Source organism: Aristolochia californica, unplaced genomic scaffold (genome assembly GCF_029961685.1).
Source record: "Aristolochia californica isolate CCGP_79_NKW_82.1479 unplaced genomic scaffold, dmAriCali1.0.hap1 SCAF_4, whole genome shotgun sequence".
Taxonomy (NCBI): domain Eukaryota; kingdom Viridiplantae; phylum Streptophyta; class Magnoliopsida; order Piperales; family Aristolochiaceae; genus Aristolochia; species Aristolochia californica.
In genome coordinates, this window is record NW_027182103.1 from 41,725,351 (window position 1) to 41,749,059 (window position 23,709).

Here is a 23,709-nt window from a genome sequence, read left to right on the forward strand (position 1 = left end):
AACTATAGAAAAACACTTGAACCTTAAGTTATCTTGGATTTTCACTGTGTATAGTAGCATTATCTTGTGCTTCTATGTGATAGTGCTGCTTAATACTTACTGAATAGAACTCCTTGTGCTTCTTTTCTTCAGTGGGAATTGACACCGCCCGTTCTTATTGGTTGTTTCTCACGTGTTGTTGTCTAAACATGTGAAGGGTGTAGGAAATGATTCTCTCTTCTTTCCTTGGTTGGAAATATAACTCCTGTTTACAAGTTAGTAATAACTTGTTTTTCTTTAGATGGATAAAAAACTTGACTGCTTCCAGCTTATTGTTTTCTCTTTTCTATTCAATGCAGGGCAGTTTTAGTAAACCTGAAAGCAGCTGGAGCCATTTGGGTAGCTTTTGATGAGGCAACTCTTTTTCTGGATTTGGACTCTAATCAATTAAAAGCATTTGAAGATGCCTAGGTCTGAGTGCTATTGTTGATACCTACTTTACTGATATCATTGCTGAACCATACAAGTTGTGTTACCTCTCTATAGCTTTTTTCTCTTCTTTTTCCTTGTTAGTTATATTTAATTTGACTTCTTTTCTACTGGCTTAGAACTTTGCTTGTTTTGAATGGTGTTCCCAACTATTGGTTTTGATGTGATTCGAGGAGAGAGAACATTTGAATTGATATGTAACTTACAATTTCTTTCTGAAAAATACTTGTTTGCTGGACTTGTGGATGGTCAAAATATTTGGCCAAATGATCTTGCCTCCACTCTAACCACTCTAAAGGAAATTGTGAGTATTGTCAAAGTTAAACCTCAAGCTATTTATTCAGTATTGTCTTGTCCATTTTTTCTTAATACATTGCTTTTAAGTTGAAATTGCATGGAAAATAAGAAGAGGTTTGAACGGAATAATGCATAACTTTGGCCTGATTTACTTTAAGGTTGATGGAATTTCCTGTTCAGGGATTAAATTTCTACCCAGATGAATTAGTTACTTTTTATTGCACTGATTGTGGTACTATTTAGGGGAAAGAAAAAAATGTATAAATTTATCTTTATTTACACTATAAATATTTAATTTTGTAACTTTGCTTCCAATATTGTGTGTAGCGGTCTCATGCATACAGAAGTGCAAATGATCTCACTGACAAAATTAGGTAAGGACGGGGTATATGTATAAAATATAAAACCTGGTCAAATGCAAGTTATCCTGTAGTTCAATCAGAACTCATCAAGTTGCCCCTTTTCCATCTGGTTTAACTACAAATTTGTTGGCTACAGAGCTAGACAATGATATCTAGTCTTGGTTGGCATTTGCTGCATAAAAAGTATTTGAGGTAAATGCCTTGGCAAAGGCATTTGAACGGTGAGAACTATGAGGTACATCTGACACTCCCTCCTTTCTATCTTCTATCTGTAATTTAGTTCATAGTTTTATCCTTTATCTATGAGGAGAAAACTTGAATTTATTTAACTTTTCATCTATTAAGGCATTTTTTTCTGCTGAAGCTGCTACTCAAGCTTGTAGAAAGTCATCTTTTAGGGTGAATGATGAAGCAGTTCAAATAGTAAGTATGGGGGAGGGAATTTATTTTTTGCCTGCTTTTTTGAATTTTAATAAACTTCCTGCTCTTATCTTGTAAAACTCAAGGCTTCTGCTTTGAGATGTTTCTAACCACCCGAGGGCACGTTTATTTTAGTCTTTTTTGTGTTGGAATTTTTTATGTATATTTTAAATTTTTATTTGGAAAACTATTTTGAGTATATATTGTAATTCATTCACATTTAATTTTTAAATAAAGTATGTCTTTATTTTTATATTACATTTTTAGTAATTATAGAACATTTATATTTTAATTTTTTTTAAATAGGTAAGAATTCAAAAATCAAATTAAAAAGGTTTCCCAGCAGAATTTTCTGTCATTAAAATATTTTTGATAAATTCAAAATTTTATTATTATCAATGGAAAATTTTCCATAGAAATTTTTTGAAAAATAAAATATTATTTTATGGCGGATTTTTTTCTGTAAAAAATTATAAAAAATTTATTTTATTTCATAAATTCTGATATAAAATATTTTCCAACTAGAATTTTAAAAATTAATATTGGTGAAATTTTTATCAAAAAATGTTTTGAAAAAAATATGAAAATTATTTCTTGATGGAAAATTTCGTCCACAATTGTTTTCATATTTTTCGATATAATGTTCTTTTTTTTTTCTGAAAAAACCTTTGTCAGTATGATGTAGTCGGCATCATTTGTCAGCGAACAATTCTGCCGACAAAACCTTTGTCAGCGATTTTTTGATTTTCCACGGGTTTTTTTTGCTGCCAAAAATTGATTTTTTCGTAATTATTTATTTTTATATAATGAATTAAAAATAACATTGTATGATATTGTCCCTTGTGGACTGGTGGTGAACTCAGTTGATCGATGTTTAACCTCTCTCAGTTATCTCAATACCTTATGAACGTGTTGATTTTTATAATTTTTTCTCTGCATCTGGAAAGGGGCTTATATTTAGCTACCCCAGAGCCATAGGAACTCAACCTGATGCGCTGTAGAAAAATCCTGTGAGACCATTTAACCGCAGGCTCTTTTATAACATTTGGACTTTGGAATGGTTAGTTAGATGTTTTCCTCAGACATTCCCTCTCAGAATTCACTGGGTGAGAGGAAGCCATTGTTGGGGTCCAACTGTTCATTCATTTGCCACCAAAATTTAAATATTGAAATCTTCCTCTGTGAGGACTGTTTGAAACTTTGAATGCCTCTTGTAACATGAGGTCCGTCTTGCTCTTCTTCCATGCCTCCATCCCTAATCCATCCAAACACTTGTTGCTTTCTTTTCATGTTGAAATCCTTCTTGGTTCAACACCACATGCAACTCTCCTCTTCTTACTCTCCCTCAACACCCAGGTGGAATTCAAACTCTAAGCTGGTTGTTATCAATCCGGTTCTCTGCATCACGGATTCTTGTGTTTCTATGTCTCAGTTGAAGCAAATCCAAGCTCACATGACCAGAATTGGCGTCACAACTCACCGTTTTCCTGCAAGCAGAGTCTTGGCATTTTGTGCACTTTCTGATTCCAGTGACATAAAATCATGCGCGCCTTGTCTTTCCTCAAATCGAAGAACTCAACATATGTATTTGGAATACCATGATTCAGGGATATGCGAAAGCCAAATGCCCTGAGTCCGGGTTCTCGCTGTTTTGTCAAATTGTCTAGGAAAAAACTGAATTTGATAATCGCACTTTAGTTTTACACTCAAGATTTCTGAGTTGTTTACAGAATTTTCAGTGCATTTTGTGCACTTTCTGATTCCAGTGACACAAAATCATTCTCGCCTCTTCTTTCCTCAAATCGAAGAACTCAAAGTATTTATTTAGAATACCATGATTCAGGGATATGCGAAGGCCAAATGCCCTGGGTTTTCCCTGTTTTGTCAGATTGTCTAGGAAAAAACTGAATTTGATAATCGCACTTTAGTTTTACACTCAAGATTTCTGAGTTGTTTACGGAAGTTTCAGTGGGTGAGCAAGTTCACTGTCAAATACACAAAGTTGGTTTTCATACTAATCTACTCGTGCGGAATGCCTTGTTGCACTTTTATGTGAGACGGGGGTTTTTGAGCTCTGCATGTGTGGTGCTTGACGAAATTTTTGAAAGTGATGTTGTTTCTTGGACCGTTATGATTGATGGGTGTGCTCATAAGAATCTTTTTGATGAGGTTTTGAAGCTATTCGGAGTGATGATTGCAAGGAAATCGAGCCTGATGAGGTTACTATGGTTACAGTACTGTCTGATTGTTCTAGGATGGGTATAATGAACCAAGGAAGATCAATTCACAAGTATATAGAGACCAAGGGTGGGGATGTCAGTGTTAATGTGTTTAATGCATTAGTGGATATGTACAGGAAATGTGGTTGTTTAGATGTTGCTACGGAGTTTTTTCACAAGGTGGAATTCAAAGATGTCTTCACATGGATCACCATCTTTAATGATTAGACAAAGGCTGGGGACTTAGCAATGGTGGTATCATTGAATGCTATTATTGCAGGCTATGCACAAATAGATCAACCCCAGGAATCAGTAGATTTGTTTCATGAGATGAATTCTAAGGTCTTCAACGTTTGGAAGGGACACTAGTGAAGCATGCTTTCAGCATGTGGCCAGTTGGGTTTCATTGACCTTGATAGATGGATTTATGAGTATCGTGTTGAAGGAAACAAACTTAGTGTGATCTTCGGGAATGCATTTATTGATATGTATGCCAAATGTGGGAACATTGATGCAACCTTGAGATTGTTCCATGATTGCAGCATGTGCTTTCGGAACAAATGAATCTGAAGGATTAGTGGCCAATGATATAACATGTCTTATGTGCTTGTAATCATGGTGGATTATTAGCTGAAGGTTGCAAATATTTTAGTAGTATAGGAAGGGTGTAAGGAATTGGACCAAGGTGGAGCATTATGGATATATGATTGACCTACTACGCCGTGTTGGACTAATAAAGAAGGCTTATGAATTGATAAGGAAAATGCCCATGGAACTTGATGCAGCGGGATGGGGTGCTCTTCTTAATGCATGTAAGATGCATGGAAATGTGCAGCTGGGCAAGCTTGCTGGCTAGAAACTAATGCAGCTGGATCCACATAATAGTGGTATGTGCTTTTGTCTAATATGTATACTACTAGAAACAAGTGGGACGATATCAAGACAGTGCAAAAGATGATCAGAGTCGGAGGGGTGAAGAAGACTCCTGGCCGCACAGTTCCAAACAGACGGATAGCATTCTTGGTTGCAGACAACTCACATTATCAAAAAGAAGAAATATACATGATACTTGATGATCTATACTTTCAGTTGAAGTTGGAAGGATATGTAACAAATGCATTCCAATTGATGGGCTCCCATGAGGGCATTGATTATATTTCTCAAAAGAGAAGACATAAAGCCACTCTACATTAATATTGCTTTCTGTTTCTGCTTACTATTTAATATAGTTAACTTGAGACCCAATCTAATGCCCTCTGAACTTGTATGGTGGGCAGGATTTTTAGCTGTTTATCTTTGCTGGAAGGTAAGAGGACCTCTAGTTAAATAGCATGAATCGGGACCAGCCAAAATATGGGAAATGACAGACTGACTGTTGTTATATTTGGAAACCTGAATGGGACGGCTGCAATTGTAGCACCATGTAAGAAGCTACTCTTTTGTTGAACGAACAAGGTTTTCAGCAAGAGCTGCCTATGGTCAACAGAAATTTGCAACCGGGATCTGATCAAATGAGAAGCCTGTGCTCCTCAGCTGCAAGAAGTCACCACGTATATGCCATGTGTGAGGCGTGAAGCATGACAACTTCATAAGGAGTCATCCCATGCATCAACGCTGGATCTCCCAGATAATTTCCCACCTTGGTTAGGAGTTAGTCACGTTATAATTTGAATATGTTTAGTAAACTTTCTGTGATGAGTTTTAAAAGCTTTCAGTTGCAGGAAGAGCAGGTGCTTGCCTAAGGTATCGATGAGTCTCCCTTATGAAGGACGACGAATGCAATCTTTGAAGGACTACGAATGCAATCTTTGGAGCAGGTGCGTGCCCAGCACCACTATACCAGTCAGAGTCACTCCTTTAAAGGACGACGAATGCAATCTTTGGAGCTAACTTCCATGGGATGCGATCAAGAGAACTGAAACAAATGGATGTTGTTGTACTGTGAGTAATCCATTCTAAATCCTGCAGAGCATATTCTGCCGGACAGTACTAACTTCTCCCTATCGTATGCTGAAGTTAAAAGGCTAAACATCTTGATTTCATGCGATTTGCTTTCTGAGCTCTCCTTTTTCATCTACTGGGCCGATAATAATAAAGCAAAGTGACCAATTGTAGCAACTGATACATGGTTTAGGTAGCCATTGGCTTTAAAACTATTAATTAAAGGTGCAAAGAAGGGAGGTAATCAGGTGGAAGTACAAAATGCGAAACGGAGCCATCTTTTACCGTCAGCCTCACGAATTAATATCACCACAGAGAAGTGTTCCAATGAAGAAGCTGCGAAGATCATCTCTGGAACCAAACATCTATCCCTGTAGCGGTACTTGCAGCTTCCATTAACTCTACTGAATTCACAGAGTTTCTGTAACCAAATGTAGCGGAAGAGGAGACAAGGAATGGAATGTATGATCAGAAGATGGCGTCAAGAAAATGGTTCAAATGCGTTAAACTGACCGCCCTCAACTTTTTTTCAGTAGTAAAGACGGTTAAGCTTTTTTTTCAGTAGTAAAGACGGTTTAGCTATCTTTTCATTGAATTGGCTCCAACACCATCTTCGTTGTTGTAAGCTGAAGAAGTATTAGTCATAGTAACAGGCAACTCTACAGGCAAACTTTGAAACTTTTCTTATATAAATATAGCTCTTCAGATACATTAACAAAACTAAACAGAGGCGATGACACTTGCTCAAAACTCTGTGGCTTTTTGGTCTTGTTTTCTGCTATGTGCTAATTTAGGAGGCTTAGCGTTTCCAAAGATTTAACAGCAGCGACTCTAGGAGGGGAGCTTTGTGAGTTTGGCAGGGAATGTAAGTACTTGCAATTAGGACAAGATGGTGAAGACTTGCTGAGCATTACCAAGAGGTGACACTTAAGACAGGCAACTGCAACCATGTTGCTGCTAGAATTCGTCGGGCTCTTCTTATCTTCAGCCGTTGCAGGGCTCCTTCCGTCTGTACTGGACAGCGTTGAGATGTTGAGTTCCAAATCCAGCTTCTGGTTTTTGGGCCAGCTCCAGGTCTTCCTCAAGGTCTTTCTATTCAAATAATACATTCTACCAGACTGCAGCATCCATTGGAACAGTTCAGAAAATGGTTAAAATTGTCATATCTCGAATACCCATAATCCAAAGTCGTATAAAGGCAGAAGAGCTATTTATTAATTGCAATAGTAACAATAATAAAACTAAAAGATCAATACATCTTCTCAATCGTGACTGGTAAACAAGAACTGTTATCAATGATCACTTTAGTTCTGAACCATGTAATTATATTAATTTTGGGAAACGACCGTGCCTGTGAAAAAGCTATTTACATACTTACCCAACGTACATGCATGGCATCTTTGTGTGCGCATATATATAAAAAATATTAGAAATATATATGTATGCATGAAAGGTATGAAGTTAGGCATGTATGAACATACACTCAACATGGACGAGGAGGAAGGAGGATTACTTCGAGATCCAGACACTGCTCCCAGTCGAGGGGAAGAGGGTCTTTAAGCTGAAGCTCAATACTAGTTTGACAGGGGAGCTCGCTCTTATAGTGATCCCAGCAATACTTCCTCTTTCTTCGAGAATTGGCTTCTGATTCGGAGGAGGAACTGTGAGTACTCTCAGCAGGGACGATGATTCGGGAGGGACCTAAGGAGAGCTCTGGCGTATCTGTAGACCTCCACACCTTCATCTTCTTTCTCTCCTCCTCTTCCTTTTGGAAGGAGAGGTCTTGCTTCTGTTGAAGAAATTCTTTCATCGTCACCCTCTCCCTGTCTATTTCAATTTTCATGAACATGGAGAAGAGGGAGGAAACGAAAAAGAAAAAAATCCTACGGAGAAAGAGAGGGAGAGAGAGAGAGATGGATGGAAAGGGAGAAGCAGAGGTGCGGTGAAGGAAAAGGGAGTCGAGAGAGGGGGAAGAAGAGGTTGAGATTTCAATAAGAGCGAGTGAGGAAGAAAATTTCGACTGCTCGTTTGATTGAAAGGGTCATGCAAGAGGGCGTGTATACTAAAGAGGGTTCTTAAATGGCCTTCATTGAACCCATTAAGAGGAGGGCAGACCAGGCATTAAAGGTGACAAGTAGAGAGTCCTTAAATGCCTAAAATCCTACTCCTCCAACTTTCAGAAAACCACTACTAAATGAACCACATCAATCTCTCATCTAAATTTATTTCTCTAAGCTACCCAAAATCTTACTCCGGGCTAACATCCTCAACCGCCTCCTTCCTGGAATTTCTCCCTCAAAATCTGAAAGGATCATCTCATGACTCAGGCAAGCACACTGATCAGCAGATGTACACAACCGGATCAAATTCCTCTAAAGCTGAAGACTTCTCTAACCTTGAGAGTCAAGTTGGGATTAATATGTGCAAGTTATCTACTGCTCAATCTGGCATAAACTGATTAGACGGCAGAACCACAAGTGAAGGGTCTGGATCATATGAACACAATCGGATGTGAATGAGTCCAGAGCCCAGACGACGTTTCTAAGGGAGTTTTGATCAACTAATTTTAGACAATATCTCATGAGAAGCTCTGATAGAACGTTTAGTAATCTGGAGATGCAGCTCCAAAGGCATATACCTACACCATTAAATAAGGTGAATCTGAAATAGCTCTTGTGGGTGGGGCATTCATGGCTTCTCCCACACCTAAATTTGATGAAAGAAGCAAACCACCCCAGCGTCTGATCCACTAGAAAAACCGAACCCGAGCCTTGGGTGCAGTAAATTGGCAACCCTGGAAGCGAGAAAAGAAAACAATAAATAGGGTGTGTTTAGATTTCTTCACCAGTGCCAACAACACCCATAAATTGTAGCGCCTCTCTCTTGGTTGTTGGGACATGAACTCATTTATTGGGTTTAAATTTATTTTCCTCCTTCAATATCTATACCGACACCCGTCTCCTCATTTAAATTTCCTCTGCTCTTCTTCCCCGGTTTTTCTTTGCTTTCTTCTTCTTCCTCTCCACTTCTGAGACTCGAACACACGTACCTCTAAATCTAAGCTTGGATGATGCCACCTGACAACCCAATAGTATCAACCTTCTGCCCTGACCATGGTATCCATTTGCAGGCGCAGAGGGCCAGAGACAGACAATTAAGATCCCTCACTGGGTTTGGTTTCTTACCTCTCCAAAGCCAGATCAAACAGTTCACGTTAATCCTCCTTATTTATTATGAATTTATGAAGACTATTTTGCTGGTGCAAAGAGTACGACATTACCAACGACCTTCAACGAAATACAATAAAGTATAATAAAGGAATTTAGCGTCGATTCAATAACAGAAATAACCCAGAGGTTGGCCTTTGAGATTTGAGACTTGCCATAAATCCCCGCCTTCTTTTCCATTTAAGAACCTTTATTGAAACCATAGACAGTAGACATCCTCCATTTCTACGTTCAAAACATTAGGCATTCAATTTGTGGTTAAATTTCAAAACATTTATGTGACATTCTTTGAAATTATTTACCAACGTTTACCCAACTTCATCCTTCCCATGTTCCACCTAACAGACCCAGATAGATTCTTGGAATTAGGAGCAACGTCGGCTATGCAGAAAATACCCATAAATTAAGCAGAAACTGCTCCTGGTTAATGGTTCCAGACATCCTTTATTTTACAGTGCTGTGGCTGCTGTGTTTGCTACTTAATCGTTAAGGGAGAGGAAATAACAAATAGGCCAAGTACGGTAACCTTGGCCTATCAATGCAGTAAAAGGAAGGAATATTTATTGCTAGCAATTAGAATTACATTGATAATAGTCCTATTTTGTACTCGGGAATTAACTACTAATAAAATAAATCAGATTTATTAATAAAATTGGAATCGGCAACTAGTGCTAGTTCCGTTCGATTGATGGCTTGTGCTAGAATTACGATGAAAATACGATCATTTTGTTCTAAGCAGTTATGGGCACTTGCATGGTGTAAGAGGGAACATTACAACTATATTTGAAGTCTTTAAACGAGAATAGTAATCTCCCTTGAATTCCCAGAATAAGGATATTGAAGAAGAGATGAAACAGCAGGAGAATTATCTGTTCGGATTAAGAGATGAAAAGATTAAAAAAAAAAAAACCACGCTTTGGTTGCTGGTACTACACATTCTGATGAAGACATCTCACCCGCCTTCGTTTCTGCTTTCAAGAGCAGCCACACTAAAGGGGTATCATCTCCCTCTAGTTGGAGAAGAGACAAGTTAAAGTATAAAAACGATTATTTAGAATGGCTAACCCCGTCGAACCAGCATTTCTAACTTATGATTTGCTAGTCCAGGAAATCTCCAAACAATTGGATCTCCATTGTGGGATGAGACCGTTCCTCTTCGTAGGATGAGTCCTGTTCACTGGACCCAATTGTCCTAGGATTTCCTGAACCAGTATATCTCATTTCATTTTATATGATAGAATAGAAGGAAAGAGAGTTACAGGGAGCAAGAGAGCAGAAACAAGGATGCAACATTCCATCTCCTTTAATCCCTAAATTCACTATTTGATCATTACAAGTAGATCTTTCGAGACGAATCGAACCCGCAGAGGAATGGATGAAACGCTCTGAAGTGAAACAAGAGCTCTCCCCTGTCTAGCTTTCTCTCTTTATTTCATGGCATCAAGATAATAACCCACCGACAAAAAAGTTGTTGCTGATGAGAAAATGGGACTTCTAACCAATGTTTATCATCGGCAACCTCCTTGAGAGTAACAAGAGAAGTAGATGTGATTATGGTCTTTACAACCACCTCCTGGAAACAAAAAGTGGCCAGTATCATCTTGACTACACTTGTTCACGCGGCCTAATGAAAGATGGATTTATGTCGTAGTGAAGCAACAAGAGAAGTAGATGTGATTTGCCCCTCTTTTCCCTGTTTTCGTCGAAGCAAACAGTTCTTAAGGCACTTCTTGATGGAATGTCATGAACTGAAAGTTAGAACTGGTTCATGCAGGGAATGGAGCAAACAGAGTGGAAAGGTCACTCACATGCGTACCGTCTTTGAAGGGTGTGACAGAAACAGAGCTTCACTTTACTGCTTCATGAATCCAATGAAAAACCCTTCACTGTCTTGACTGCCAAGAACTGAAAGAGACTACATTAAAGAATAAACCTGAATTGCATCAACTGCCTTGATAATTAATTGATTGGGACCGCTCTTCTCTGTCTTCTGGTTTTTTTTTTTTTCATCGTCGTCCTCTTTTTTCTACTCGTAACTGAGCCAGACTCTTATTCCCACAGACCTAAGTTCAGTGCATCCTTTCAATGATACATATACTGTCCCCAGCGGCGAATAATGGCGTTTGTCAGCCGCTTTGGATGCTAGAAACTGAACTTTGTGTCCTTATCTTTCATCATTTCCGGTCACCAGAGCCTTGGAAGGCTGGTTTGGTCATGAATCGCAAGCTTCAGGCGCAACCTGGTTTGATCATTTAAGAATAATATTAATAGTTCTCTCTCTCTCTCTCTTTGCTTTCAAAGAAGGACGACTACGATTTCCTTTTCATGTAATTAGATGGCCTAGATGCAGCAGAAACACAGGAAGAATACAAGAAAAAAAAAAACAGAAAATAGAAAAACGAATGAACCGCCGATTACAGTCTATAATAGAACAATTAAATGTCGACCTTGACATCAAAGTAAATCTAGGTGGAGTTAGTTGTGCATAATAATCATCAGCCGATCAAAAGATGGATGAACTGCTGTCCTCCGTATATACATCAATACATTTACGAAAGGAAATACAGTTATGCGCATCGCCATTAAATTTCAGATTTTTTTCAGTTGCTTTTAATCCCATGGAATACGAGATAAATGTAAGGCCACTCCGTGACGTGAATCATGGGTTTGCAATCTGAGAGGATTATGTTCATAGATTTACCCTTCTCAGGTCATGAAATCTGAGTAAAATAATCGTAAAAAGGCATAGCATAAACATGGTTCTTGATAAGATTTGGCTACCAAAAATATGATAACGATGATTATCAATTCGAGTTGCAGAGTCACTGTCCGCATGAAATGAGAAAAAGACGGAAGAGTAGGAAATTTGATCTACAGAAGAAGCTACCAAACTGGGAGACGCCATCTCTCCTAACACTCTGATGGGTACTTTCATTTGTGTCTCCTGAGTTTTCTTTTAATAGCTGTACTGTTGTAGGTTTGAAACTTAATAGCTCTGCCCAGGGTTTTGGTTTCTGTCATTATCTAAAACCAACTTCCTTTCCTTCTCTCCACTCTGACATATAAACAAATGAAAACTCAATTATAAATTGTAAAATCAGGCTGGTCAATCAATTTTTAATCTTTGTTTCATTTAGTAATAATCTTAACAGAACCAAAAGCAGATTTTCTGATCACTTGAAGACTCATATAATGTCACTTTTTTTTTTTTATTTGAAAGGTAAGAAAGATTTTACCATAAGTTTTATGGCATTTATCATTTCCCCAAACTCCATTGAAATGGATGAGAATGTACCAATGGTTGGACATTAATGTGCACATGGTAGAGGCAGTGTTTTTTTATGATAAAGAACAGGGTTTTCTAATTGATGCAGACTTTACTGTCAGTTTGAGGAAGCAGTGAAACATGAGAACATTCAGTTTATTAAGTCTGTTGTCCCTAATTTGATTAATACAAAGTAAACACATTTTTCTTCTTACTGTTACCTAATAGAAAGTGCTTAGAATTTCATTAATATAATGGATTTATGATAACATATGTTGTAGGGTTTAGGGTTTAGGGTTTAGACACTTAATTTCTATAACCGAATAATATGAATATTTTAATTAGACTGAAGAAAATTTTATATACTAATTGTATCATTATTTAAAATATGAATTTAGATTTCAGAAGGGGCAAAGATGAAAGGGGACACCTCCCTCCTTTCTATCTACTTCCAATCCCGTAAGTGATGGTAGGGAAAAGGGGAGAACCTCTTGCCCATTTCAGTCCAATTGCAATTGCAATTGGAGGGGCACGAATTTAAGTTTACCTTACTACAAGTATTTGGGACAAAGGAGGAAAAACAGACGATAAGAGAAGCAAAGAGGGGGCAAAGATGAAACTTAGGCCCCGTTAGTGCCCTGAGTGGAAATTTATATCCCAAGACAAACTAGAAATGTTTTTCTTGGGATACACATTCCAATTGGTTCTCTAAATGCTATTCATCCATTAGCCACTAGAAAATTGAGACCATGCAAGGCACTCAAGCTCATGTCATGCTAAGGCACAGTGAAGACATGCAAGTCAATTGCCCAACCATCAATCATATTCCATACACAACCATAACAAAGCAAGCATTCATCCAAGTTCAAAAGAAGAAAAGAGAGTGCTTCCACCATGACATTTATAAATGGTAATGGACGATACTCAGACAATCCAAATTAGAGAACCAGACAAGTGAAACTTTCTACAAGAACCTTCCCATCAACGCCTTGTCCTGTGGACTGTGCTCCCACTGGAATAGTCTCATGGCTCTGTCTTTTACTAGTTTTTTGGATTCAGAGACTCATAACATTATCTTTATTTATTGTGGTTTGCTTCTATGTATGTGTGTAATTATAAGTCTAAACTCATTTCTTGCTCCGCGGGAGTCTCTCTTAATGAAGTCCTCATTGACACTTTCTTCAAAAAATGAAAAAAAATACTACAAGTATGAAGAGAATTAAAGAATCTACAGAAACAAATAAAAATGCAAGAAAACTACCCAGTGAGATAAGTGGGCTTAATAGGTTTATATTGATATCCTGTCTTTTCTGAGGAGCATAATTGATTTGTTAAGTCAGAGAGTTTGCAAATATATCTAAAAACTCCAAACATAGAAATCTCAGAGTGCATGCACTGCAGGAACAGGGTTCAAACTTCTTCAACTTAGTCTTGTTCCTAAGTGACCACAAATATGTTTTCTTTTCTTATCTTTTTCTAACTTACCATCCAGAAATTTAAATCATTCAAAAGAAAGAAAGAAAGGGAAAAAAAAAGACAATCACGTTTTGTGTTACTGGCTTTTAGCAGTTTGAATAACTGCCATTTCCTTCTTCAAGATGACCACCGTTTCTTCGTGAGCTGAATCCTTGGGTAGACCACCTCAGTTAGACAAAGAGAGTCAAGAGGAGGAGAAACAGTTGGGGACAGGTCCTTACCACTTGAATCAGTTGGTGTAACACGCACCAAAGTCACAAGAAGTTTTTTCTGGAAGATCTTAGGAAGTTTAGATTCCCATTTGGTAAATAGGGTCCAGCAGTGAGCAAATTTACATCCATCAGTAGCTCATTAATTTTTATCCATGGTGTTTCCTGCTGTCCTACTATACTTAGACAGATCATTACACAACAACCAATGGTATATGCTTGTCAATTTAGGAAGTGAGAGCAGAGCAATTTTCCACGTGAAAACTTCAGAAGCTGGAGGCAGAGCGAGTCTCTTTACTTCATAGTTCTGAGTATCAGAAGAAGGTGAAGACATAGGTCCGTACACCATCATTGATATAGAGCCCTGCCACATCTGTAAATAAGATATGAACAAGGAAATAAGGTTATCCATTTTCAAAGGCAAGTGCTTTTGCTGCTTAAGATAATATCACTGCATGTCTTAGAATATGAGAATAGCCAGACTATTGCTAGTTGACATTTTGTAGGAAAACACCGATATCATAATAACTAATTTTAAACTCGAGTTGTCCATGAGCAATGTGTATTGTGTACCAGTAAGTTTTCAACTAAAGCTCCTCCTTAACCAGTCAAGAATCTGTAGCAGAAAAGGCACAAAGACAGAAGAAAAAAAAATAAACAAACAGACAAGAGGCCATTTTAAAATAACAAATTTGCAATTATGTTAAATCAAATTTCATTTTTAGTAGAATGTGGCATCACTTATACCATAAATGGGAAGGGCAAAATCCATCCAACCACCGGAATATGATACAGGAAAGCATTGACAGATGGCCAAAAACCACTACAAGTGAAGAAATTACAGTAGCAAATTAGAGACTAGATGGAAATAACAGTCAAACAGCAGATGCTTCTACGAACAAAACTTCACCTGAAAAGAATGAGTGAACCATATATTTCCAACACGATACCAAGAATAGGCCAACGAACAAAAATTAGAAATAGCCCAAAAAGAAATGAAATAGACCCCTGCATCAGAATGCAAAAAACAAAAATTAAAAAAATCAGTCTGGCAGTCTCCATTCCTTGCACAATGCATCAGAAGTCATGAAAATATTATTTTGCCTAAGTACCTTATAGTTCATCTTCTTTGTGAAAAGTTGCCATGTAGATCGCCAACCAAGTATTAGGGCAACCCCTGAGAAGCAAAATATCTAAAAGAGAAAGAGGAAAGATAATTAGCTACCATAATGATTTTATCCATGAATTGAGAACAGCATTGTGGAAAGCCCTCACATTTCCTAATGCCAGCAAGCCTCTGTCAAAGAACAGAATGACACCTAAAAATGTGAAAAAGATGCCACAGCCTATAAGGCCTATCCCAGCCTCTGCACAGTTTCACAAAGCGCACATGGCCTGTCAGTTCCATACAATTTTTTTCTAATTTTGATGACAGTCAGAAAGATTATTTCATTGAAAGAAAGAGATACAAGAGGTTACAAGTGAAGTACAAAAAGTATACAACTGACAATTCAGAGAAAGTTTCCTAAAGAAACAAATAATAAATCACAACAAAACAAATACAATGACGATTAATGGGAAGATAATCTCCCACAACAAGCCATGGTATCAATAACCCTCCCTTACTCAAGGAATCAGCTAGATGATTGGCACTCCTAGGCTAACCCAAGAAACAAAAGTAGAGAATATCAATAGAAACCCTAACCCAAGAAATGCAATAAACGAATCATTAAGAGGAGCTTCAACAGCTTGAGGGAGAGTAGGAGAGTGTTCAAACCTCTCCAACAAGGCCATGAAAGGTTCCATTAATTGCCCTTATCTCCCATAAGGACAGTATTGAGTGTCCAGCTGAGTTCCACCCTATCAGACTATTTTCAACGTCAATTACATCAGTTACTAAGGTATTGCCTGAAATGCTAAAATGTCACCCCTTCCATTAATAGTCTGAATAAAAATGTTTTCATAAAGGAAAGTCAATCACTGTCTCAACTTTCATTGCCCATGAGCTCTTCTCTTTGCCAAAGTGGTGGACCTCGTGACATCCATTAGCTGGACAGGGAGAATGCTTGTAGGGGTCAGACTTTCCTTGACCATGTTCTCCTCAAGATGGACTTTAGAAGCAAATGGAAGAGATAGATCGAAGTTGTTTGACTCTTTTTCTCTCCTAATTGACTCCACTAAAGTGCCCCCAAAGACCTCAATTAAGGGCAGGGCATAATGTGTTCCCTTCCTTGGGGAAGTGCTTGCTACCATCTCCCTTGATCATCACTGTGGTTCACCCTCTGTACCATATCCCACAAGCTTCATAGTTATATCACCTCACTTTCAGTTGTCAAAAAAACCAAGTGCTTCTAAAGGGAACCTTTACCTAGTCATAATGTTATTGTCCTCCCCTGAATCAATACTTTCTCAGCAATGTGTAAAGTGCTCAAAATCCACACTTTTGGTGTCATTAACTCTAATGAGTTTTGAGTAATTATATCTATCTACCCTTGGCTTCAGTCTCGTGCCTTTTTCAGATCCTATCCTGGATAGGGTTGAGAGACATCCTTCTTCTTGATAAGGGAATTTTTTCTCTCCAGTTGGGAGAATGATCTCCGGTAAGTCCACCTTTACTGGTACACAATTTACTCTTTATCCCTTCTTCCTTACCGCACCAATTTGGTTTGATCATAATGAAGCCATCGACTAGCTTTGAGCAAATTAAACTATTATTCAGTTAAATAGAATGAGAGTTGCATGCCAAATGATTATGGAAGCCTGTACATAAAGAAAGAGAATCTTGTGCATCAAGCCATTTTCACTAATTTGCTGCATTAATTTGGCTCAGGTATGTGGCCTCTAGAGGAAGCTAACTGCCATTAAATAAAGATATAATCATCAAAATTGATACCTACGAAATCCACAAAGGAACTCAAACGTAGCTTTACAATGGAATCCAAATTTATATGAGAAGCATGGAGATAGTTTACCATGTGCGGATTACTTTTTTATATACCCTCACCCTTTGGTCATTGCATCTCCACACAAGTATCTCCCTTCTTCTAGGAGCTCAAAGTCTACACCAGTAATTTTTATAGGCCTAAGCTTGTCAAAGGGGATTTAATAGTCATCATCAAGTGGAGGGTCTTGAGAAAAAGGACTCCCCCTTATCACTCTGTTCCCTTCAATTTTAAATAAGATTGCAGACCTCTGTATCCACTTGATCATTTTGTGGAATCTGAGAGCAGTGCCAACACCTAGCCAATTCCTTGACTAGGAGCAAACTCTCTCAACAACACCTTTTTAAGTGGAGCACCTTGACTATCTGATTGATGAGTTGTAATTTTCATGTTTTTGTTCCTCTATCGAGCTTATTCTGTTGTATTCTCCTTTTCTTTCAGTGTGTGTATTTACCCTGTGGGAGGTCCAGTGCTTTTCTCTTCTAGAAGAAATCGCTTCTTCACTGTGTTCCCCAAAAAAGAGAAAAAATAAACAAAGATTTTCTTTGTTATTTTCCATTGCAACTGCAGTTTACATAAGTTCCCACTAGCTTTTAAATAGCAGTAGTCAAACCCAGTACCATCAGGCCAAACACCCAAGAAAGAACAAAAAACACATCATTTGAATTTCCAGACCTGCTTTTATTTGAAACATCATCCAACCAAATTACAAACAAATGAATTGGAATGGAACAAACCAGCCACTTTCTACTTGGCCTCCATTACAACTCTGAAAACATTACTTGGAGAGAATATGATATTCCATTAGCAGCATAACTATAAGTATACAGCTAGATGCTCCAAGGACCAAGAAAGAGGTTTTACTTTTTATCTCACTCAATTCATATGGCATAGTGCTACTACTGAAGTGTTTCTACAGCAAGAGAAAAGCTGTGCCTCCTTATACCTGAAACGAAAAATGTGAACGTGGCATTATATGATACTTCGATTTGGTACTCAACCATTTTAGAAGAGGAAAAATAAGAGAGTCTATATGGTAGATCCTCAAAGCCAAGAGTAAGAGAGAAATGTAATAATGTAGAAAAGGCATGATGGCAAGAAAAAAAACCATATTAGGGTAGCAAAAAACTCACTTCATGGAAACTCAAAGTTCAACTTTAGAAGAGAAAAAAAAGGTGGAGAATCGCTCTTAGAAGCCATGAGTAAGACACACTAAAAAATGAAGGAAAAGAGCATCACTACCAAGAAATTTTTTTTGAAAGAGATGTAAAAAAATAGAGATTACTGGTCATAACATTTACTCTATTGTTGATTACTGAACCCTTTCTGGATCAAATACTACTAGCATGGTATCGAAGGATAGCGCAGACACATAACACTTGTGCAAGCTATCCATCCCAGAGCCATCACTTACGGGTTATGTTTAGGCAACCTCAAATCAGGGCTCCCAATATTTTCATCAAAAAAAAAAAAAAAAAAAGGGCTCCAAATATATCAACAGCAGAAAGTTTGGAAGCTAAACACCTGGTTGGACCAGAGACAACAAACAGTAAATGGAATCCGACAGCTTGGATAGATAAATCTTCACCACTTCGAGCATAGGAACACAAGTTTGTCTGAATTGCATTACATGGAAATATGCCCTAAATAGCTTTGAAGTCAAATGACAACCAGATTATCTGTAGGTGAGGATGCAACTGATTATTATTATTATTATTATTATTTCATGACTAAATTGATACCTGTACCACTAACATTCCATGTTATACATACATGTAATTTAAACATAGAACATGCTGTTCATATTTGTATTGAATATTTTTGCTACATCCCTACTTTTTTTTCCTCTTTCCTTTTTCCTTTTTCCTTTGCTCTTCACCATTTACCTTTTCTTTTCTCTGTTATTCATCTACACAATTCTACTTGTCAAATTGTTAAGATCTGCAATAAAATATTGATCAGTTCCTACCTTGTAAAAACTGAAACACAATATATTAATCAAACACATAAGCTGAAAATAAAATCAGAGAAAGAGTTCTGTGGTACATCAGAAAAAATAAAATCTCCATTATTGGTAAACCCAGTGAGCTAATAACTTATCCCCTGCTTGGCTGCCTCAAACTCATGCCCATACCCAGGTTAGGCACCATAGGCACAAAACATTTATTTATGCTAACATGGCTCAGTTCAGATACTGAAAGACTAGGCTGGAATAAATCTTAAATACGACTGACTTTAGGTATCACTCGTGTCACATTTTGCAACCTCCATCTATATATTTATATCCTTAACATTTTTTGAATTTATATCTGCTTGTTCAAAGTGAATAGAGTCTTCCAGGGGGTCAGTGTGAGGTCTTCAGGTTCAAGTTCAATGGGAAACAGGGTGTAGTGTGGGTAATCAATTTCAAAAAATATGTTTGTTCATGTGTCAAGAAGAATGTGGAAGCAAGAGCATTAAAGAGGAAGCATCAGAGCAAGGGAACAAGAATATTTAACATGGTTTACTTTGTCTTGTTTTGGATGCCCCCCGCTGGCCATTGAGCCAAAGGCACAACCCAGAACAATTAGTGACAAACAATGGAAAGCTTTTCTCATAAAAAGTAAAGTTTTATCACAGTATTTTAGAACTCTCACTGACAAATATTATAACTTTAAGAGTAAGAGCTAGGATCTAAAAGAAAAAACTATGCTGCTTCGGTTATCCGCAGTAGAGCTCTAACATTCTAATGTCAAAAACCGTTCGAACCAAATGAAATTGAATAAACATAAATGAACTTATCAGAAGAAGAAAAAATCATGTAACAGTACAGAAACAAAGATATTTCTGTAGAGGCAGCTCCTGGATTGAATTTCATGGTCAATTAATGGTTCATCACCCACATCATACGACATGACACATAAACACTACTTATAGAATGAATAATTAACTGTGATGTTCCAAAACAGTAACGATAAACAAGAATAATAACCGTGGCAAAGTAACTACACCAGATCATGCGAAAGGAGAAGCAAGTGGTGAAAGGGCATCTCGCATTCTTTGGATTGGGGTAAAAATAGAAATATTTCGTGAATATACCTTATCCAACAAGAACAAATGCTTCTCGTCAGGCGCAAGCTACCGAGGCTGGAGATTTTCAGTTTCAAGTTTCGACTCTCACAGGAGACAGGACATGACTAGGGGTTACCGAGCCATGACACCTATTCAAGAGATTCAAGGATTAAGACTCAAGAGAGCTTTCACTAATCAGACCGGTATAATACGGTTAAATCTGGTCGGTACTGAACCGGCTCAGTGCCCCCAAGTGCCTTACGATTTTATATCTAGGAGTTGGTATCTGGTCGGGTTTCGTGAGGAACCTGATCCGACCAGACCCGAGCCAACCTGAAACCCAGGGGTTTCAGATTTCACCATTGTTGGTCGAGAATGGTATAGGGAAAAAACCCGTCGGATTTCAGGTTGGGCACGTGTTTTTCCAAACCCAATCCGGGAAGACGAAGCTGGGATATAAAACTGGATAGGGACGGGTGGGATGGTCAGGTTTACAGGATGATGTGGTGATGAGTCGGGTTTATATGGAGAGGGCAGAGACGGGGTTGCGAGGATGGAGATTCGGATTTGGCTTTGGTTTGAGGTTTTGAGTTATTTTTAGGTTTAGGTTTAGGTTTTGGGGTCAAGATATATGGTTGGGTTTGGATTTTGGGAAACCTTAACCTAAGAGCCAAACCGTGCCCACCTCTAATCCTATCAACCTATTTAAGATATGGTTGGGTTAGGGTTGTGGAAGCTTTCTTGTTCAGGGTTTAACCTTTTTTAAGTTTAAGTTTTTTTTCCTTTTATTTTTGTATCCATTATGGTCTTTTAGTGATTCTAAAGGTCATCTCCTAATTTCTTATACACTAATTATTTATTTACTTTTACACTTTTTTCATGTGGATGATCGAGCAAATAAATCAAGATTGAACTTCATTTGCTCAATATAATAATAGGAAACAAAGAGTATGGACCTAAGTTAGGTCTATCCAATTTTTATTTTACCTATTTAATTTGATTTAGATGGCTTAAAATTTTGTTAACTCTTAATTTTACCTATTTCAGCAATAAAAGATTTACAAGAATTCAGGTATCTAAGGTCATATCTTTAGTTCAGTCCTCTATTTGATATCCACGAATATTTTGTACCCTTGTTCTAAAGTTGATCAATGATTAGATTTTGGTCTCTTTAATTAGTTAGTGGTTTGAACTATGGTCTCGTGTTATATTTAATGGTTCAAGGAGGTATGGGTCTGCTTGTTGTGAACTTTGAACTACTTTGGAAAATTTTGACAAAGTTGTGATAGTATACATGGTGTAAGCTCTATGAGGATTTTGGCAAAGTTTCTTGCATTTTTTTGAATTCGAAGTTCCAACAGATATCTCCAATGATTTCTCCACTTCAAAAGTTCTCTTTCTTAAAAAATTGACCTCCAACCTAAAAAGTGGTTGGTTGAACCACCCCCTTTTTTATTCTTCATTTGATTTTTTTGTCTTTGACCATTTCTAATCCATGAAGAATGTAGAATATGTTAAGTAATTAATTGCCTAACATAGCTTTCAAGCTTCCTTGAGTTATCTTATTTATCTTCTCTTAGAGTTGTCACGTGTCAAGTATGTGATACATCCTATGCTTAGGTGACAATCTCCTGCAATGTCGCATGTTAACGATCTCTACCTCCATTACTTATGTAGTACCCTCTTCTAATTTGATTGTAATGGTGGTTTTGTGCGATTAGCTGCATCTTAGCTATTGAAAGGGTTTTTATCTCAATAATTGATTTAGGCTTTGACTAAACTCTGACTTCGACCACAAATCAACCATTGAGGCAATCTCTATAATTTTGACTATCAATTGTAACTAGTGCCAGATTATTCCAACCTTGATTGTTGTTCAATGCGCATAATTTGGATCGTCAATAGGGGTTCTAATTTAGCGATCAAATTTTTATGTCTACATATCCTCCGTTCAAGACTTCGTTTATATATGGATGGACAAAGCTTGAAGCACGTGATAAAATTTTGAGTATTCATATATGGTAATAGATTTGTATGGACCCACATTTTGATGAATCTACACTTGGGCCCAATTTATGTGCTTGATTGTGAAGATATTTTGGCTTCTTCGCATTAATGGTTTTTCATGCATTTGTATAATCAAATGAGAATCTTCATGGAATTCTATCACTGGACTGGGGTCAACTATTAGTGGATAGTTGGCAGGATAGAGTAGTTGATCTTATACAAAGCACATCAAGACACTTGGTCAACTTGATTGTAGGCGAGTAATTTTTCGTTTCACCTCTTTGTTTTTATCTTTCTTGTCGTTCCCTATGCTTCTTGAGTGCAGTCAATAATCTCCAAACTCCAATCATCATGAATCTATTGGAATCTCAAGATGATAAAAAAAAATTCTATTTTGTTCTCCTACCTTCTCTATTCTTTCCATTTGATTTTATTCTTTCGACTCCTTGTGATATTCTCCTAATCAATATACTTGAATAGAAAAGCCAGTAGCTCCAGAAGCTCAACATTTGATTGACACCACCTTCAAAAAACCATAGTTATTCAGTTGTCAGATGAAGTTTGAAAACATTATGCTTGAAGAAATTGGGTAGTAGATTTCAAAGATAACTTTGTTGCCTCCAAAACACAAACATAGTCTGTTGGCACTCCATGATATGGTCTTCATCCTTGTTCAAATGTTTCCACATTTAGTGAAGCAAAGTTGGTTTGGGGGAGCTTGAGGCCTCAAGGTTTTGCACTCTTTATTGGCCCAGGTGGCTTCTCGAGAGGGGTGTGAATTGAGATTTACAAAATAAATTTTTAACTAAGACATGAATGTAAAACATGCAATAAAACAATTTCAAAGTAAAAATTCAATCACACACCATAGGGAGACAAAATAATTTTTGTTATCGATGTTCCCCGTTTGGTATTCATCACCCAGGAACCCGTGTTTGGGAAATTCTACTATTTAAACTTTTATAGTTGAAATTTATACAAAGAGATTTTGACTCTTTTTAAGCCATGTATAGTTGAAGTACACACTTTTACTAATACAATCTCTCTAAGAGATTCGCTAGATTCTAGATCTAGTTGGCCCATTCTATCTAAATTAAAAATAGGTTCTAGATGAACGTTTCACAAAAGAAAATCAAAAGAAAAGTGAAAAAATTCACTTACACTCTTTCACTTGGAGAGTGTTTTCTCCCTGAGAAATCCAAACATCAAATCTTTGCAACACAATGTGAATATGAGAGCTTGTCTAAATGAAATAATTGCAAGGAAAGGTGGAGGAAAGAGTATAAGATTTTTCTAAGGTAATGACTTTCTTTCACTCAAATGCACTTTGAAAAGAATTTACAAGACTTTGAGAATAAAGGTTTGAAGATTTGTCAATAAATGTTCATTAACTTCTCTATGTGAGGTTTAGTGAGGTATTTATAACTTCTCCAAGCCAAACTAAACGTTTTTGCCCATTCGCAAAAGTTAGTGTTTGAAGCACACATATATCAATGAGAGGGGCAACACACCCTCCCTTTATACTAGTTGGGTGGCCATCGTCCTTACCAAGTGAAGAAGGCGATCAGCTCATGCCATCGACTTAATTGGGTAAAACATGTTCCTCCAATTTGTTTCAACAAACCGGTTCAACTGGTGATACTAATATCCGCATATAAGAATACCCAGTTGGATTGGATTTAACCAGACTTAAACACCTAGTAAATGGCCAAATTAATTTCTATAATATCCACTAGAAGGAATCTATGGAAGAGTTTAAATTGTCTCTTTAGGTGTTAGATGATACTAATATCCGCAAAGAAGAATACAATTTTTATTCCTAAAA

The 23,709-nt window shown here is 37.3% G+C and overlaps 2 protein-coding genes and 1 long non-coding RNA gene across 5 annotated transcripts; 1 reads left to right on the forward strand and 2 right to left on the reverse strand.

Moving 5' to 3' along the window:
• Positions 1-17: 17 nt before the first annotated feature.
• LOC137963036 (uncharacterized) lies at positions 18-1,691 on the forward strand. Its single transcript, XR_011115191.1, has 4 exons — positions 18-254; positions 339-450; positions 1,093-1,139; positions 1,264-1,691. It is a non-coding gene; the product is annotated as an uncharacterized lncRNA (long non-coding RNA).
• A 4,591-nt stretch (positions 1,692-6,282) lies between these two features.
• LOC137963035 (protein CURLY FLAG LEAF 1-like) lies at positions 6,283-7,732 on the reverse strand. Its single transcript, XM_068810216.1, has 2 exons — positions 7,221-7,732; positions 6,283-6,825 (listed from the first exon to the last, which is right to left on the reverse strand). Exons 1-2 carry the CDS (start codon positions 7,554-7,556, stop codon positions 6,493-6,495), a joined length of 669 nt encoding a protein of 222 aa, XP_068666317.1. The 5' UTR covers positions 7,557-7,732; the 3' UTR covers positions 6,283-6,492.
• A 6,014-nt stretch (positions 7,733-13,746) lies between these two features.
• LOC137963520 (vesicle transport protein GOT1) lies at positions 13,747-20,036 on the reverse strand. 3 transcript variants are annotated; one of them, XM_068810632.1, is made up of 9 exons: positions 19,905-20,036; positions 18,713-18,767; positions 17,691-17,772; positions 15,160-15,251; positions 14,997-15,077; positions 14,795-14,892; positions 14,632-14,707; positions 14,458-14,500; positions 13,747-14,257 (listed from the first exon to the last, which is right to left on the reverse strand). In XM_068810632.1, exons 3-8 carry the CDS (start codon positions 17,716-17,718, stop codon positions 14,468-14,470), a joined length of 408 nt encoding a protein of 135 aa, XP_068666733.1. In that variant the 5' UTR covers positions 17,719-17,772; positions 18,713-18,767; positions 19,905-20,036; the 3' UTR covers positions 13,747-14,257; positions 14,458-14,467. The 3 variants fall into 3 exon arrangements, with proteins under 3 accessions (XP_068666733.1, XP_068666734.1, XP_068666732.1); XM_068810633.1 differs by lacking the exon at positions 18,713-18,767 and having other exon boundaries at positions 14,632-14,686; XM_068810631.1 differs by lacking the exon at positions 18,713-18,767.
• Positions 20,037-23,709: the final 3,673 nt, after the last annotated feature.

Bases quoted from the DNA above. Each gene is read 5' to 3' on its own strand.
- LOC137963035 (XM_068810216.1), bottom strand. From the start codon at position 7,556: ATGTTCATGAAAATTGAAATAGACAGGGAGAGGGTGACGATGAAAGAA. The intron at 6,826-7,220 runs GTAATCCTCCTT...TGGATGCTGCAG, and splicing joins AGCAGTGTCTGGATCTCGAA to TCTGGTAGAATGTATTATTT.
- LOC137963520 (XM_068810631.1), bottom strand. From the start codon at position 17,718: ATGCCATATGAATTGAGTGAGATAAAAA. The intron at 14,708-14,794 runs GTGAAGTTTTGT...CTTCACTTGTAG, and splicing joins GGTTCACTCATTCTTTTCAG to TGGTTTTTGGCCATCTGTCA. The intron at 14,501-14,631 runs GTATAAGTGATG...TTTCTGCTACAG, and splicing joins TTTTGCCCTTCCCATTTATG to ATTCTTGACTGGTTAAGGAG.